The sequence below is a fragment of the Haliaeetus leucocephalus genome, unplaced genomic scaffold (genome assembly GCF_000737465.1).
Source record: "Haliaeetus leucocephalus isolate CR32 unplaced genomic scaffold, Haliaeetus_leucocephalus-4.0 Scaffold964, whole genome shotgun sequence".
Classification (NCBI taxonomy): Eukaryota; Metazoa; Chordata; class Aves; order Accipitriformes; family Accipitridae; genus Haliaeetus; species Haliaeetus leucocephalus.
In genome coordinates this window covers 3,605,156-3,624,368 of record NW_010973400.1, presented here as the reverse complement: position 1 = coordinate 3,624,368, position 19,213 = coordinate 3,605,156, and the positions used below count along the sequence as shown (strand labels likewise).

General features: G+C 41.4%; 1 protein-coding gene across 1 annotated transcript; it reads left to right on the top strand.

The window, feature by feature from the left end:
• The first annotated feature begins 7,590 nt into the window (after positions 1–7,590).
• On the top strand, positions 7,591–14,315 carry LOC104842168 (probable G-protein coupled receptor 115). Its single transcript, XM_010584307.1, has 8 exons — positions 7,591–7,665; positions 8,570–8,606; positions 8,749–8,909; positions 9,499–9,789; positions 10,521–11,885; positions 12,602–12,643; positions 12,741–12,800; positions 14,259–14,315. The coding sequence occupies exons 1-8, from the start codon at positions 7,591–7,593 to the stop codon at positions 14,313–14,315; spliced, it is 2,088 nt and encodes a 695-aa protein (XP_010582609.1).
• Positions 14,316–19,213: the final 4,898 nt, after the last annotated feature.

Below are 19,213 nucleotides of genomic sequence, written 5' to 3'. Positions count from 1 at the left end.
AAGTTGAGTAATGAGATAGGAATTTTTTTAATGCAACGAAGCAGGTGAAACTCCTATGCATTATAGTAAGAACGAATGATCTAATCTGAGTAGTTTAGCAGAATGTTTTGTCACTTGCACTATTGGATTAAAAAGGGATTTGGGACTGAATCATGAAGCTATGACAAAATTAACTTTTAAAACCACAAAATGCAAGAAAAACAGAAACAAGGCTACAATCCAGTCTTAACCTGTTGTGCCTAAAATGTATACAGCATACAGCATGAAAAAGTAAACCTTAAGTCACAACATCTGTGCTTCTGTGTATTTAAACTGAAGTCATCAATCTTTCTAGTGGTTAAATATGCATCTTGATCCATTTTTACAATAGTCAGGTTTTGTTTATAATATGTCTCTAAATAAATCCCTTTGGAACTTTGATACTCTCAAAAGGTCTCAATATTTATATATTTATGCCATAAACTTTCTCAGTATATTGTGTATCTCTAAATTTAATAACATCTTTGTATTTTAATGAGTGATTGGAACAATTGCTTTGACAGCATTGTGCTGGTGTCCAAGACGGCATCTTTCACATTTTATGGAAAACAGTTGAAATCTTGTGGATTGCCATTATCTTTAACCCCTGAGCTCAACACAGTGCACCAGAATAATATCCAAATAATATGTAAAGTGGTGGGAGACAATGATATTTATTGCTGTGTTAATTTGATCAAACAATTAAGAAACTTACAGCTTAGAAAGCCAGTCAAATGCATTACTTCTGTTAATAATCACCATATCTCCTTTTGGTTTACTAGAATTTAAATGAAAAAACATGCCACGTAGTTTGGCAACTTCACCAGTAAGAGAAGTAATTAAGTTTCTATTCATGGGAATAGTCATCAATATAGTAATTATTTAGTGTGTCACTTGAGCAAGTGACAGGGAAGTGTTGCTTCTTGAGAGTATACGTTTTCCACAGTTGATGCATCATAAAATACAAACATCAAAAGGTCAGTTGGAGGATGTTTGTCAATTGCTGATTTAAATTGTTCATAAAATTTGGTTAATATACTACGAGGTATTAGGGAATATTTGCTAGTCACATTGCTAATAAGCTGATTCAATATTAATGCTTTTAATTGCCTAGATGCATCACAAATGAAGACTTGAGCCAGATCTATATATTGAGGAATAATGTGCAGAAGTAATGCTTCTCATCAGACACTAAACTCTTACTTAGAATTCATATCTCTAAGTCAGGTGACGAAAAGCAAGAATTGAGCCTAAGGGAATAGCCAATTTTGTTATACAAGCTCTCACTGTGATTAGAGCATGAAACAAATCTTGGAATGGATTGCTCCACAGAAATTGTGTCTGCATGTAAGCTTGTAGCAGATGAACAGAACAAGACAATCGGTTAAAACCACAAATGAAAGGTGTTTGTTATTTAACGGCCTTTGTTTGCTATAGCAATAAATGACCCAAGTGCAATGACTTGACTTAATAAAACCCTCCTTTAAAAGTCGCTGCTATTGAGTATTTTTAGCCATAAGAAAGTTGCCCCGATATATCTCTGTCTTGTCTTCAGCTAGTGTTACGTACTAGAGTGGAGGGGGAGAGGGTAATGGTTTTGAAGACATTCCACAGTACAAGTTCCTAAAAGCAGTATGCTTCACTGACTTGTTTACCGGTGCTGTAAAATGATGCATGCTATCCAAACTTGGCAAATAAAATAAGTTTAAAAACCTGTTGAAATGTCTGCTCAGTTCTGTTCAGGAATGTTTCATATGCCATTAAATTCTTTGCAGGAGGAGTTTGGGGGGTGGGAGTGAAGTGTATTGTTATTTATATGGTCTGCCTTTGAGGCTTTTGGATTTTAATTTACTCACTGGAATGCTCCGGTTCCTGACTCCCAGGATGGCTTAGGATCCAGACAGTTGGAAATCTTACTGTTTTAATTTGCAAATTTAACTGGGAATCTTACCAGTATCTCTTTATTCCCTTTTTTTTTTAATTTCTTGTTGGTCCATATTGAACTGACCTTATTGTGCATCTTCAGAGCCTTTTTTAAGATCCCTGTTGCCAATCAGTTGCATGGATAAATGCATGTTTGAATCACTTCCTAAATATATAATGAAGAACTGAAGACTGAGAGCATGGCATGTTTAAAAGGGGTATGGATGAGGGAGAAGGCAGATGAAGAACAGAACAACAGAAGGGCATTTTTCAACTGCAAGGTTTTTATTCAATCTTTGTAACTTTCTCCAAAAAGCTTTTGTTTGCATACAAGGTACAGTGTTAAAAAAAAATTACGGGTCTACTTTTTTTTTTTTAATTTATTTAAACAATCACCAGCAAGATAACATTTTTCATTAATGTTGCTTCAGGGGAATTAATTTTCTGATGATACCTGTAATGTATTGCAAGGTTTGACTTTGGGTTGTGTAGCAAAGTATCTGTTGAACTTTTAAATAAATACCTTGTATTCATTGAAGTCATAAATTAGTAGAAGTCTGTTAACTCTTTCCAAAGGAAATGGTAAAACCAGTTTTTCACACCTGCCTTACTTTTGGCTGCTATTGGAGTTCTCTGAGATGTTCCTGATTGCTGACTGTTCACTTTCTTAGAGCGGTGTCGAAGCAGCTGGTCATATATCTTGGCTAATTGGATTTTGCAAGAGCTGAAAAGACAAACCACTCCCTGTTGGGTGCCTGGGCACATACCTCCCAGCTTGAAGAATGCAAGCAGCCTTGACCAGCTTGTAAAGTGTGGGACTGATGCTGCTGGGTTTGGGGTTTGGAAGTACCGTCCTTGCTTGTTGGAGATCATGGTTTGAATATCTTCCTAAGCCCTCAGGAGCACAGATTCACACTTCTTCCTTCTGGGAGAAGCATGTGTGTGTCTGAGTGTTGAAGTGTGCCAGCCTTTGTGTACTTCAGAGGACTATTGCTTAGGTTGGGGAGGTGTTTGAGAATCAAGGGGTATTCAGTCTTGCCATCGTAGCAAAGGTTCAGGGACTGTGTAGAAGCACAACTCCAGGTGACTAAGGGAAGAAGCCTTTTACAACAGGTGTCTGTACCTTGATGTGATCTGGTCTTTGGCCCTTCTGACTTAAAAGGTAGCTAAGGTGCCACCTTTTAATTCATCTCTACCTGGTACTGTATCAAGTGCAAGTCATTTAACCTTTCCAGATGGGCTGTGTTGGCTGTGTCTAATTGTGCTTGGCTTAATTCCTACTTGTTACCAATGTGAGATGCAAGGCTGGCTATATCAAAACAGAACAGTAAATAATACCTATCTTTAGGCTAAAATTGGAGACCTACCTTGTGGCTGAGGACTGACTGAAGTTGTGGTAGCAGGCAAAATGACGTTATCACAGGAAACCCTATAAGCTCATGACAAACACATTACAGGATTGTGGAAAAAATTAGTGACCAAAGCTCTTCCAAAGCAGCCTTGTGAGTAAAAGGTATGTTAGGAATTGCTCTTCTGTTATGATAAACTACTTGCTGTAAATTGCTGGCTGTTGGAGGTGAGCCAATACAAAGAGAGGCAACAGTGAACATGGCAGAAAGTTCAGCAGACAGCTCTCACCCCTTACAATGGGTGCAGCCTGTAAAGAAAAGATTATTACTTGCTCATTGAGCTTTTCAGCTGTGCGAGATACCGTCAGTAGTGTCGTCTTTGATTTATGAAGGGTAATACGTTAACTTGACCAGATTTTGATCATGGATTTTTTTTTTTGGTCTTTAAAGTCTCAATCTATTAAATCCAGAAGAGCAGAAGATGCCTTCTCCATGAGGAAGAAAGATACAAACTACGCGGGTGTGATTCATCTGTGTGGACTCCTGGCAAAGGTGGCAATCTGGCAGTTTTGCGGGTGTGTTTTGTAACTTGTTTTGTCATTTTGCAGTGCAATACCTTTATTGTCATCTGCAGGTTCCTCAATATTAATCCGGTTGGGCAAGAAAAGAAGGAGGCTGATGCCCAAGGTTATTTCTTCATGGGAAAACTGAATGAATCAGAGCACTCAAGCAACACTGGGTACGACCGTAAGAGTGGGACTGGGGCACGATGGCAGCAGATGAATGGTTAGACACTCGCCTGTGGTATCTTGAGGATCTCTGGCTGCATTAATTTTGCTTACAGTAGAACCCAGACTTCTAAAAACAGTGAGTACTCTCGCAAAACAACGTTCTTCAGAACTGCTTGAAAAATATCAGTGGTCTGTGAAATTGGTTCATTCGTAATCTAAAATGCACTTAATTGCTTAGGCTGTATTTACTTTGCACTTATTTCCTCAGTTTTATGTTCTCCTTATATCTGTGGAAACAATTAGATATCTTAGTTATCCTCTGAGCTTTTTGCTTGTAGCTTTGTTACTGGTCTCTAATCACAGTGTTGTCACTTTTAAGAAAATCCAAAATTTTCTCATAGCTAAAGTTACTGTAAAGATCGCTCTCAGAACTTGCTTTACTTAAATTCATATTTTCCAAGTGTGGTCCCTTTAAAAATACAAGTAATACAATTCTGTGTAGTTAAGACCTTTAATTTTTATCTTTGGATGACCATGTTGAAGACTCTAAAGTCTCCTGCTGTGCAGCCTTTTTAACTTGCTAGGTAGCAATGGCAAGTGATCATATTAGGGTGGTTTATTGAGTTTTAAGCCAGCCATGTAGCATTCAAGCTCTAAAAATAATAGATTAGGTTCTGTAAAAACAGATTTAATATTTTTAAAAAAATGTTAAATACAAACAGTGCGAGTTTGCAGTGTTTGGGAAAATATATTTGTCCAGCCCACTGTAATTTTTTTTTTTTCTACAGTATGTGCTTGTAACTTTTGTGCAGGATACTTTGGCCAGAGCCCTTGGGTCCACCAGTCTGGGGCTGTAGTTCCCTCAGTTGTCGCTGCTTGGGCTGAGCCCTCGGGTAGCTGTGAGCAGGGGGGGCCAGGCTGCCTTGCAATGCATCCTGCCAGAAATTAAAAGCACGAGAGCGCTTGGGGTAGTGGAAGGGAGGGATAGTTTTGTGGGGTTTTACAAAACACTTTGATTTTAAGCCAACAGAAGTCACAGAGTAAGGGCTTTGAATTTAAGGTTATGATACATTAACTGACATATAGATTACTTTTTAAATACATGATCAGTTTACCCTTTTTTACTGTTTTAAGAGGCTCTTTCCTCTCTCGTAACCACTGTCTAGTCACTCATTCCTCACTCTTTCCCTCCTGTTGAGGGCTTTGCCCCCCCTGGGGTGCTGTGACCAAATGAAATGAGCTGGAGAAGGAGGATCAGCAGCTGGTGACAATCTCCTGAGTTGGGTGGGAGATACCTGAGGGTATGGAATTGCCCTCTTACTTAGAAAGTCCCTTCCATCTGAGAAGGTTTTGACAACTCAGCTGCTCATGTGCCTGTACCCTGATGGAGCAGAAACATCTGGAAGAGAGGAGTAATGTGTTTACAGTTTCTTAAAAAAGGAGACAAAGTTAGTAGCCTAGTGCCTTGCAAATGTGAATTAATCCCAGTAAGGATGGGTGCATGAAGGGGCAAGGTGTTCTTCATCCAGGGGATGATTTTCAAAAAGTGTCAAGTTTTCAGTTGGAGTGTCTTGGATTAACAGCTCAGTTGGTCTTTATGGACCTTTCCCCCCAAAAAAAAAAAAAAAAAATGCATTGCCTGAGTTTGGACCAGATCACTGTCTGATACCCTGCATTCACACTGTGTGTTCCTATTAATGGCAGTAGATAGTTTATGATTAGTTATACATCATCCTTTATCTAGATAAAGTACCATAATTGGATGCTGTGGAGGGAGAGGAGTAGCTGTATATGCTTTCCCGTGGCCTTATGTTGGTATATCCATATTTTTTCCATAAAGTGACGGTGACTTGCTGCTGTATTACCTGTTTTGCTCTAAGTTTCTACTGCTGCATAGTAGTTACCTTGGCACATTCTTGCAGTGGTGAGACTGGGTGGTTTCCATGATGAGTCAAGCAATGCAACTGAGCAAGATCAGTGTTTTGCTGGTAACATGGGCCAGTATCTTGGTGAGCCTCAGATACCTGGAGCTGTCCCAGATTTCTGCCTCACTTAAAGGTAACAGCCCTAGGTGGAGTTACATCAGTGATTAAATGCCAAATGAATATGAATTAATTAGTGATGAAACATGATGTGCTCAAGGATTCCCAGCTGTGAAATGGAATTAGGGCTAGGAGCACAGAGTAAACATTTAATGACTGCAGAAATCGGAAAAGAATTCAATACAGCCCTTTGCCTCAAACCTGTAGGTGTTTCCCAGCCACCTCCTGTTCTTCAGCAATATTGATCCGCGTCTTTTGGTTCACTTCTCCTTATCCATTTTATTTCCTTAGAAGAGCTAATAGTTGCTAGCTTTAAACCCAGAAAATGCTTTTATTAATACCAGTTGAATTCAGAGACTGGCACGAGGTTCTCCTTTAGAGCTAGCTTAGAAATTAAGTGCATCGATCTGGCTCTTCCCTTTGTGATCTTTTTGTAATTAAGTAATAAACCTGCAGATATCAAAATACAGTAAGGTGAACAAATGTCACAGGTGAAGGGGGCAGCCACCTGTGTGCCTGGTCCTTTGATGCCATCAGATTGTGAGAGCTTGGAGTTTCTTGGGTAGAAAAACACATCTTTGCTCTGTCAGTGCAGGACCCCTTCTGTTTCAGCATCCTCTGTCCTGATCAGTACGTATTGGGGAAATTTGAGTGTCTTCTGTCAAAGCACGGTGATTTGACCAAGCCTTCTCCTGTGTGCATCTTCTGAAAACCAGCCATCATCCTGCTTTTGTCACCTTGCATCCATTGTATGGATTTTATTATTTTTTTTTAGTACATGGCTTAATCTACTTTTACATCCAGTGATAGAAGATCAGTGTCTCAATTCTGTTGAATCTACGGGAGCTGGTTTTTTTTTTTTGTTAGACACGTATGGCATCTAATAATCAGATGTGATAGAATGCATCATTTTTTTCTTCATTCCCTTTACTGAATTATTTTCCTCCAGTAAATATGCCTGTAAGTTGCATCCCAGGATATTAAGCTTTTACCAAGGACCACAGGAAACTTCATGGGGGGAGCAGAGGCCTGAATACTTCTGCGAAGCAAATAACATTTCAGTCTGGTCCTTGTTTCTCAGGTTTGGATATCTGAGCCCCAAGGGCCTGAGTTTCCTACCTCACACGGCAGGTCTCATCAGGAACTGCCCAAGGAGGCAGAGTAGCAGTGGTGAACCCAGTGGAGGCGAGGCTGTCTTAAATCCCTTCAAAAGGGAACCACAGGCTGAACTGCTTTAATAAGCTCTCCACCTTGCAGTTTACAGCAAATTATTAATGCAGTAACTTCCAGTGTTGGACAGATTATTTTTTAAAATTTTTTTTATTTTTAAGAAAAGGTTCGTAAATAATTCTCATTAAAAAACTTAAGAAATTTCTGAACATTACCTTGCAAGCCCAGTAAGGACAGTCTTTGGGATGGGTTTAGCTGCTCTCTTATGAACTGGATTATGTTCACAGGTGAAAACAGATATGTCTAAACTTCTTTAACATCTCTTTCTTGCAGGAGGAAAGCAGTAAATGGGAGGTGATGGATGTGAGGGTAGCCCACTGTCTCCTCCTTTGGGCCGTGCACTTTCTGGCCGCACCGCGCGCTGCTCTCGGGGTAAGTTTCACTGCACCAGGTTGCCGAAATCCCCGTCCCACTTGACCTTGAACACTTCCAGGGATGGGGCATCCACAACTTCTCTGGGCAACCTGTCCCAGTGCCTCACCACTCTCATAAAAAATTTCTTCCTCATCTGATCTAAATCTACCCTCTTTCAGTTTAAAACCGTTGCCCCTTGTCCTGTCACTACAGGAGAAAACATTCTGAAGTATTCAGTACGTTCAGTAGGCCAAGCAACCTCCAGCGCAACCCTTGGGGCGTTAGAAATCTGCTGTGCGGCCTGCTCTCCCCAGCAGTAACAGTGCAATTTCCAGGGCATTGCGTAGCCGAGCTTTCCTTCCAGGCTGGCAGGGTTTGGCTGGCTGTAGATGATAGACCATTTGACCAAGCAGTGATGGAAGCTGTTCTGGATTACGACACGCAGTCCCAGCAAGTGGTCCTGCCTGCGGGAGCCGGGTATGCCTACCGTGGGGTCGCTTCCCAGCTGGGAGAGGAACGAAGCAGCCGTTGGTATTTGTACAACTGTACATTTCTCTTACGGCAAAAGTCATATAGGTCACATATCCTCATCAACAAGTCGCATATTCTCATCAACATGAGAAACACCAGAGACCTTAAGCCTAATACAGGCTTTTTGACTGAGGAATGACTGCTGGAGGCATGTGTGATCCTGTCCACTAGCTCAGTATGTCATTTCAGTAGAAGGGTACAACTGAAGGCTTAATACAGAAACAAACTGTTAGTAGAGAGTTCTCAGTTGGTCCGTACAAGCAAGGGGCCATAAGCTTTGCATTCTGGACCTTGAAAGGACTATTTTGCCCTTGAAATCACCTTTCTGGTTTGTGCCAAAGAGTCATCTTTTATTTATTTTAACATTCAATCTACGCTTCTTATTTTTCAGGTTGTCGGTAAGGAATCAAAGACTGGTGATCAGCAAGGTACAGTGAATAGCTATGTATCTTTGTTAATTCTTTGTGAGGTGTTATCAGTTATCAATACTTTACACCCTGATACTCACCTCTTGGACCATGGTATGCTGTCTTACACCTTATAACAATATCTGCTTGGTATGTTTTTCAGATGGCTGTATAAATCTCATTCCCTGCAAAGATAACGGAGCTATTTGTATTCAGCCTTGTTCTCCCTCCTTCCACGGGGAGACAAGCTTTGTCTGTGCAGACAGAAAGTGGCAAATGTTCATAGACGCCTGTGCAAGCCTGGATGTTCAGTCCCTTTTTCAGGTGAGGTAACTGTTATGCTTCTACTTTAGCCTATGCTCCTAATTTCTAGCAAAGACAGCCCCTCCCTCCATACGCTTTCAGTCTTGAGCAAAGGGAAGAAGATGGGATCCTAAAACACAGATTACTTTGATAAAAGGCTTTGACTTCATCCTAAATGAAGCGGTAGGAAATAAATTTGGGAAATTCCTGTGTAGAAACATAATTCAGAAATGAAGTTGCCTTGTTCACTTGGCTAATGTTCCTCAGGTGAATCTAAACCAAGACAATGATACACTAGGATGAACTTGAGAAAAGAGCAACACCAATATCTGTAATAATCAGATGATTCATGGTAAATTCTCCCCAACTACAAAATGAAGAACTTCATTCAAGTCACTTTAAGAATAAGGCACTGCATTTAGTTCTTGCCCCTTCCTTCATGTGTGTTGTACGAGCAAGACATTCTTCTCAGGTGAGCTTTGGTCCCTGGTTTCAGGCCATCCAGCACATTCATTGCACCCCCCTGCACTGTATCTCTTGCCTGATTGTAGCTGTAGCTTCATTTTTATTCTCTCCATTAATTTTCTCAAATTTATTTTCCTCCCTCCAGAGGATTTCTGAACGTGATCTCCTTCCAAGCTCCGGAGGACATGTTAGTGTTGCTGGAGGACACCTTCCTTTTGTAGGGGAAGGAAAGCCAGTGCATGGGAGGCCTGGAGATGGAGCAAAATATTTTGGTGCTGATGACCATGGGAATAGTAACTGCCGAGCTGATTTTTCATGCATCATCCCAGATATCCTGTCTTCACCAGCCATTCCAGGAAACATTGCTGATATAGTGGAATTGCTAAAGAAGATTTCCCTGCTGTTATCAGAGAATGTCAATAGAAAAAAAATGCAGGTATTTACTTTTATGGGCTTCAGGACATGTTTCTGAGCTTACCAGAGCATCCATACAGTGTTTTGTCCCTATAGCCACTATCCAATGAAGTGGTGGCTGCTAGTCACAAGGAGATCACCCGGAAAGAGTTTCCAGAGAGGGCCATATTTTGTTGTCAGAGAAACTGTTTGACCTATTCATGTATGGTGAAAATACTCTGTGGAATTCACTTTAAAAGCAAAATTGTTTTCAGGAACTGCTGTTACAGACATGGGAGAGCAGTACAAGGAAGAATTCATTTTTGAAGTATGGCTCTGTAGGGAAGGCAGCCTTGGAGATGCTGACCCGTCATGTGTTGCACAATGAAAACTGACATCTTTCCCTGATGAACTCAGAAGTCAGAGAGGTGGGGGAAGAAATATAGGGAGGGTGATGTAAAGCAGATGTACATGGCAGGTCAGCATCTGGAATAAACTTAGGTGTCCTGATTTTTGCTTTATACTTGCTTTTCTAATCATCTCTTGAGCTATGATATGAAGAGGATAGGACAGTTCTGGTAGTGACCATGCCAATGAGATGTTTGGGTTTGACTGGGATGGATCATGGGAACCCATTCATTGTCAAAGAAGAATATTCCCTTTATAGACATCACTTTTGAATTAAATGAGCCTTTCTGGAGGCTCTGCCAGTGGAATAACAGCTGGTTTCTTTTAACATAAAAAATAACTTTTTTTTTTCCTTGTTTGTTTCAGAGTTACAGCAGGATAGCAAACCATATTCTGAACAGCTCCATCATTTCCAACTGGGCTTTTGTAAAGGACAGAAATGCCAGTTCAATATTACTGGACTCAGTGAATTTATTTGCAGGGAAACTTCTTCTAAGGAATGGGTCAGAAAGTGTACAGGAGCACTTCATCTCTATAAAAGGCTACAGCATACATAAAAATACTTCAGGAAAGAGCTTTGATTTTTCTATGGAGTTTAATAACACAGGAGATATCACTGGGCATGTGGTCATTCCAGAAGAAGAGCTTCTGAAGTTACCCAAGACTTCCAAAGCCATCAGCATTGCTCTTCCAACACTTGGAGCCATTCTAGAAACCAACCGGTTGGACCCTGTTTTTGTGAATGGAATGGTGTTATCGGTGTCTCTGCCAGAAGAGCTTCAGCATATTTTGCTCATCTTCGAAAAGGTGAATAAACTGGAGAATGTCAAGTCTCAGTGTGTTGGGTGGCACTCTACTGAAAGGAGATGGGATCACAGGGCATGCAAAACGAAGTCTGACAACATCAGCAGTGTTGTTTGCATCTGCAAGCATCACCGTCGGACATTCAAATCCTTCTCCATTTTGATGTCCCCCACCATGCTGCGAAATGCAGTGCTGGATTACATTACACGTGTAGGGTTAGGCCTTTCCATTTTCAGCTTGGTTCTCTGCCTTGTCATCGAGACTGTTGTCTGGCATCACGTTACAAAAACTGAAATAACCTACATGCGCCATTTTTGTTTGGTCAACATTGCTACATCTCTTCTCATTGCAGATGTTTTGTTCATCTTCGCGGCTATTGTGCACAATACAGCCCTAAATTACCAGTTGTGTGTAGCAGCCACTTTTTTCCTTCACTTTTTCTATCTTGCCATGTTTTTTTGGATGTTTACCCTGGGCCTCTTGATTCTCTATGGATTATTATTAATTTTTTTTAAGATAACGAGATCTGTATTCATAGCTACAGCATTCTCTATTGGCTATGGATGTCCCTTGGTCATATCTATCCTCACTGTTGCTATTACTGAACCAAAAAATGGGTATTTAAGGAGTGGAGCCTGCTGGCTCAATTGGCATGAAACGAAAGCCCTTTTGGCCTTTGTTGTACCCGCTCTGGGCATCGTCGTTGTGAATGTGGTGGTGGTGGTGGTGGTCGTGGCGAAGACTGGGAGATCCGCTGTTGGAGAAGGCTGCAAGTCACAAGAGTTGAGCAACATGATCCGAATTAGCAAAAACGTGGTCCTTCTGACACCTCTTCTGGGTCTCACCTGGGGGTTTGGATTAGCAACAATTGTCGACAGCCGCTCTCTGGCATTCCATGTTACGTTTGCGCTGCTGAACGCCTTCCAGGTAAGCTCAGCGAGACTGGGAATAGCACGTGCTCAGACTTTGCTGAGCTTGGGAAAAGGTAGCAGACCTAAGAGGGTCTGGCAGCTTGAGCTGTGCATGAAAAACAGGACCTAGGCTTTCCCTTCAGCTTAACTGTCTTACACAGTGCATGCAGCAGGCATCCTGCATTGACATAGTAGATGCAGATGGGTAATGGAACAAACTAGTTGGTGTAAAGTGGGATGAAGAATTAAGATGACAAATTTATGTTAAAGTACACTGCTTTATGTCCAGTAATTGCAAAGATGTCTCATCCTTATCGCTTAACAAATACACAGGAAATTCTCCCTTGCCATTGAAGAGGGTTTTATTTAACTCATCAGTATAGACATGCAATGTTACCTGACGTACTGTTGTATCGCCAGTCTGCCTTAGCTGCTCTTGGCTAATGCTGCTACTAAGTGGGTTGAGAAAGTCCTGGTATGTACCCATCAGTCCAGTTCGTAATGAGAATTAGCATGGGTTATATATCCATTCTTGACATTCCCAGAGAGTCCGTGTGACCTGGGTGGATAAACTCACTTTGCGTATTGCTGCTATCTGAGTCATACATGATGAGATCTATTACACTGACAAAAACATTATTTTTTCCATCCTTAAGGAAACAACATCTAGAAGCATTTCAGAAACGTCATGTGGTTATGCTGGTTTTGTTAATTTTTTTTACAATTTTTTAGGGGTTCTTCATCCTGTTGTTTGGAACACTTCTGGACAGAAAGGTACTTGGGTCACTTCAGCACTCGTTCTAAATTATATAAACATTTTCTACACTTTGAGAAACTCTTCCCTTTAATTTTTTTTTTTTTAAACCTACAGACAAGAGAAGCCTTAAGGATGAACTGCATTTCATCAAAGTGGAGGTGTAGTCTAGCAAAGGTAAAGTTTGGGGTTTGTTTTTTTTTTTCCTCCCTTAATGGCTTAATTTAAAATTTATACCAACTTACACACCTTCTTATTTGTATATGGAGAGAATGGAACTATGCACTAAATCTTACCTAGTTTAAAGTTTTTCTAAGGCAAGTGCTTGCTGAAGGAAATACAGGTATCTCAAAAGAATGTTTAGGTTATTAAGCTTCTAAATATTAGCAGTGGCAATCTGTAGATTTTTATGAACTCTACGTAACCTACTGCTCCTGTTACGAAAATAAAAATGGTATTTTAATCTAATCTCTTCACCTGTAGATATCAAAGCCCTCTAGGTAGAGAATGCCTATGACTTTTTTCCAATCTGTAAAATATATCTACTTTAAGGTTACTGACTAAGTAAGGAACAGAATTGAGAGTCCAAAATCCCAATATAATGACCTGTTTGCCACCTTCACAAAAATATGGATCTGTACGACAGCAGGGCTGCTCTAGGATGTCAGAGGATTGTTCCGCTTCCATCTGAATGTCAGCTCAGCATGGAAACCATTTGGAGCCCAGCCAGTACGTTTGGTGCTGATCAATGTCGTGTACTCATAAGAGCTTGAGTTTTTTTAAATATCGGGGCAATTCATTAAAAGGAAATGTTTAAAGCGTAAGGAAACAACTGTGTTTCAGCAGCTTCCTAGGAAAACATAGGCAGAATTGATGTGTTGACATCATTGAGTAAGTGTTTCCTACCTCTGCTGGAAAACTTTTATCTGCTGTTTGTCAGATTTCTTTTGGTACCAAGGCTTTAATGGTTTCATGCTGTATTTGTAAAAGGGAATCCCTTTTAGCTGTCTCACAAGAATAGTCTGCAGTGCTCCTGCTATCCACCAAAAGAAACTGTGTCAGTTCAGTTTGGACTTTGGAACAATAAAGATATTTCCTTACTTTCCTCTGGTTTATTTACTAATCAGTCCTGATTCTAGTATTGAAAGCTGCAGAGTGTCTTTTAGTGACAGTGTGTCCAAATGTCCTTGGTTTCTGAGGAAAAAATAGAGGGGTTAAGGAAACTGTACCTCCTCTCTGCTGTCAGCGTTGCCTGGTGTGCTTTGGGTCATTTGGTGCAAGAGAGGCTGCGTGTTTGTACAACTTCTGATTCCTCGGCATCCCTCCTCTCCAGTTTGGTCTTCAGTTGCATCCAGCACTGATATTATGTGCCAAGTTTAAATGCAGTGCAGAAGGTCCTCTCAAAACAAAACAACCACAGAAAAACCATCCAAAAAACCCCAAACAAACCCCCTCCCACAACAAGACATAACCCAAAACAAAGCCCCAAAATGAAAAACAAATAACAAGACCCAACCCCAAAACTTGTGCTAAAATTAACTGTTTCCTACCTAAGAGAGGGGAAAAAAAGAGAAGGGAAGTGTTTGAGATTGCTCCATATTTAATAAGCAGAGGTTACAATTCCTGCTTTTACAGATCCAGGATCCAAATAACAGTGAAGAAGTGAAACAACAGGCTGTAGCGCAGGGTTGAAAGTTAAAATTCTTTCAAGTCGCTACCAATATAATATTCTGGAAACAACAGGTGGAAATATCACTAATCCCATGACTCAGCAATATTTACTGTAAAAGTATTAAGTGATCTCACTGGGCAAAACTTGATGTGGCAACTATGGCTGCATGTGCCCAAGAACTTGGGTCAATGTCACTCACCTGGGTGGAAGAGACCACATGTAGGTGTTTACCATTGTGTAACAGAGAAGAGGAAAATGTTAGTCATCCACTTTTGTAAACTTGGATGTAAATATGGAACTTGAGTCATGAGAGCTGGAAAAGTTTGTCTCACCTGAAACGATTGTTAAAAAAAAAATCTTGTTTCACAGAGCTTCAGAATGGGACTGTGTATCTGGGATTTTAATGGTGAGTATGTAAAACATCTGGAAGGGTTATGCAGAATTTTGCTTCAGGACTCCTATTTTCTTGTGACTCTAAGAGCCTTTCTTCTGGGTCAGATTTTAAGATGATCATCTTGTGGCGTTTCTCGCAGGACTCTGAGGCACCTCCTGTTTAAAATGGAACCTCCACCTACATGGACGATTACATCTAACCTGACCTGCTGATGTGTTTTCTCCTAGTCCTAGCAGTGCACAGTTGTCTTCAGTGGATCTGACCAGCGAGAGGAAAAGGAGCACTTCTTACACAGAAATCCTGGTTTGAGATGAACCAAAGTGGCTGACCGGCTCGGAGCGTGGACAGCGCTGTCTTGGAGCGTGACCGTGGGAAGCATCGTGAAAACCAGAAGAGAAAAGGCCCTGAACCTGCTGTCAGGAGCAGGAAACCATCAGTGTTGGTGCAACCCTTGGAGGAAACGCGCTGATACATGAAGGTTGTTTCTTACCATTGTGAAAACTGCTGTGAGGAGAGTTTGTCCTCGGTTGCCATTTCAGTGCTTCAGTTTCTTTCTTTTTTTTTTTATGTCAGTGCAATAAGGAGCTGTACAGCATGTGGAGCTGTTCTAAAATTATTTAATTTTTAATGCGATATACAAATGTTGAGTGTTATCTAGCTGGTTTTGGCTGTCTCTGATCAAAAGTGATTCTATTAGGTGGCACTGTATTCATCATTTCCATTTGTCATCCCTGACTGATGGACAACGTAACTCTATTTCTGCATTACAGCTGTTCTCTCCATCTCAGTACTTGTGTGTCAGAGAAATTGTACAAAGCCCTTTTTTGGTCTGTCAGGACAGAATTTTCATTCGTCTTCCAATCCTGCAAGACGATGATAAACAAGAAAGAGCACTCTGCAAATAATTAGTTTGCCTCTTTAGATGTGGGAAAGCAAGCTTTGAATGTGCTTCAGAGTTGAATCAAGCGGATGGAGATCTCCTGTGTCCAGTGCAATGTGCTAACAAAGGAAGTGGTTTGTCCATGTGTGATGGTGTATCTGGTTTCATTAGAAAATCAGTCCTTGGTCTGAGAAACCCTTTCTAATGAAAGCGTTGATAGAAACATTATTGTCTCTTGTCAGGACAAATCGATGCTTTCAAATGGCAATACAGTTGAAATTTTGTCATCGTTTCTAGTAAGTGGTCCTTATCCTCCTCTACCAAAAAAAGCAGATAAATGGCCTTTAATATTAGCTGGTATTACTCAAGTCAGAAATCACTCATCCCCCTGTGGCTTTATGTACATTTGAGATATAGAAGATTTAATTGAAATAATACTGTTTAATGTCATCAACACCCCTTTACTGAAGGAGAAAAATACCCTGGCAAATGAACTGAGGGATGTGGGGCATCTGACAGGTACTATGGAAAAACTCACCTCCAGATGTCTCGTGGGGGGAGAAGCTGGGGTTTTGGAGGGGGTGATCTGGAGGGCAGAGCTCTGCCCTGGGCCATGAGACAGTCCTTGTCCCCAGGAATCTGTTGCATCCTTGTGTTTTCCTCTCCTATCTTCTTTCCTCATAGACTGTAGTCTTGTTACAGGAGACTATCCCTGCTCCTTTCATACAGCACATTTGCATGTTGCAGAGCTTTGATCAGGTAAAGATAAAATTGGGCTTATGTGCTGCTGTAACAAATTTAAAAAGACCATTCCCCCAAAGTCTGCTTCTTGGTGTCAAGCAGCATCTTCTGTGCTTTAGCTTCTTTCTCTCCTTGAAGCGCTTAGGGGGTTTTTTTTCTTCCCTTCCGTTTCCTCCCTTTAAGTCCAGGATTTTTCAGCTTCTGATGCCCAGCCAGCAAGAAAGCTGGAGGGGCACAAGAAGTTGTGAGGGGACACAGCCAGGGCAGCTGACCCAAACTGGCCAAAGGGGTATTCCAGACCATGTGACGTCATGCCCAGTATGTAAACTGGTGGGAGTGGGGCTGGGGGAATCACCGCTCGGGAACTAACTGGGCATCGGTTGGCAAGTGGTGAGCAATTGCATTATGCACCACTTGTATATTCCAATCCTTTTATTATTATTATTGTTATTATGATCATTATTAGTTTCTTTCTTTCTGTTCTATTAAACTGTTTTTATCTCAACCCACGAGTTTTACTTTTTTTCCCCCAATTCTCTCCTCTGTCCCACTGGGTGAGGGGGGGAAGTGAGTGAGCAGCTGCGTGGTGTGTAACTGCTGCCTGGGGTTAAACCACGACAACACTAGAACAAGTTCCTGGGCAGAACGTTAATTTACCTCAAATACCTCAAGTTTTATGTTGCCTTTCCAGAGCCAGGCAACTTTCTCCCCTCTTTTTCTATCTAGCACAGGCATCTCCTTCACAGCTGGTGGATCAAAAGAGAAGAAGATGCCAAACCAGCAGAGTCTTGGCAGGCTGTTAACAAGGCTGCTGGGTTGCCCCATAAAATGGGCTTACAGTAGATGTTGGCTGCACCACGAGGCTTGGCACTGCTAGCTCCAGGCACGCTTCCAGCCTGCTGTTCCCGGCTCCAAAAACTGGTGGGTGTTTGACCTGTGGTCCTTCGCAAAGGCGTTGCGTGGCTCTGGGTCTGGCTCGCTGCTTTGCCTTGGTGAGAAGTGTGGCCATGCCCTGTGGTCAGTCTGCTTGGCTTCAGGTGTTAACGGTACACGTTGCTAGACGAGTGGGGTTTGTAGGGTAATATCCCTCCTGCACTTAAACCTGATTTCAGGGTTATGGGGGGGGGAAAGCACAATTTTGGACATCCAGCACTTTTTCACTTCTGGCCCCACAGTGAAGATGCGCCTAAAATCTCTAGTGGGTGTGCTCCTGGGAGAGAGCCCCGTGGGAGCACTGCCTCCTCCTCTGGCTCCAGTGTCAGTGTTTTTGTTTAGGCTGGTAGTACTATGTGAATATATTGTCAGCATGTCTGTGAATGCGATCGGGTCAAACCCAACAGTATTCCCCCAGGTCAGATGTCCTGTGGGCAAGGTGATGCTGATGACTTAGTTTACGATTTCTAACATCTTCTGCACTATAAACCAGATTTTTTTTGTTTTCATTCTCCCCAGGGGGACATAATCAATATTGAATGCTACTGGACTTGTATATAATTTTAACTTTTCTGTTATCTTTTGATGTAATCAAATCTTTCCATGGTTTTGCTCTGAACACTGTAGTTAGAGATGTTGTTCTTGAACAGCGTCCACCTGGGTGTAACAGAGAAACCTTTCTAATGGTGTAAAGTTTGTAAACTTGCTTACGTCCAGCCTGTGTTTCAGGTCACATTTAGTTGGATACCGTGTTCCTTCAGGCCCTGAAGGTTCCCATTGTACCTGAAACCCAGCCCGACTTTAGTGATACCTTGAGGCTAATTCAAGCTTTGGAAAAAGGTGCATGCCTCTTCTGATCTTACAAAAATAGTTCCTCTGTCACTGCAGCCACGTTCTAAGGTTGTTCTTTTTCACAATTGGAAAAAGTCATCTTAGGTCAATTTATTTACTTAACTGCAGCCAGTAAATGGAATTGTGCTCCTGTTTGCTCAGCAGTGCTAAACTTGAAAAGCCCAGTGCTCTCTTGCTTGCTTAAGCATCAGTGGTTAATTGTAGGCCTTCAACCCGCATGAAAGATGTACTTGTACCCTTTGGGTACTTTTGTTTCAGGTTGAGAGCAGTAATAAATCATCTGTTTGGGCTGTTTGAAGATTAAGCGTTGAACAACAGATTGATTAGAAAAATCATTCCGACCCTTGGGGACTACAAGTCGAGTTTTATAGTTTACTACTTTTTCATGCTGCAGCGTCTCTGGTCAGGGAACAGGCAGACTATTACAATTACTGGGCTATTGGAAGTTTGAGCTATATTTAGCTTGAATTTGTCTGGCTTTAAATACCCGGCCTTAAGAAGGGTAAGTTAGTGAGTTTTCCTTTCTTTGATGTTGCTAAACCAGGCTTTCAGTAAACACTAATTATTGGTGTGAAAGCAGTTCTCCAGCCTGTGAAACACTCCCTTCTGGCCTTAATGCTCGATAACTATCCCAGCATTGTTATCAGCAGCCAAATGTGAATTTCTAGTATTATAGGTGGCCATCTCTGCTTTGGCTGGCTCTCTGATGGCAATTATAAGGAAAAGGAAGGTGGGGTAATAGCATCAGTATACTTGCATTGGTGCCAACCTTTCTAATAAACCCTGCTATTCATTAGTAGTATCTTTGGCCCCCATCCCTGCTCAGGGAGTGTTTTTCTTCCAGAAATGCTCCATTGACGTCAGTAGTTAATCCTGACTTCTTGTGGTACAAGAGAGCAGAACTGGACTTGGGGTACCACTCACCTGTTTAAATCAATGTCAGATCCATCACACTGCTGTGCGTGTCTCTGATTGCTATTTCCACAGTAAAGGATTAATTTTTTCTGGGTAATGACATTTACTCGTGCAATCTTTTTTTTCTGTCGTGGCGTAGCTGAAAATCTCCTACATTGCCAGGATAGTTGGCTTGGGAGCTCTGGGGCAGCCTGGATTTCTTG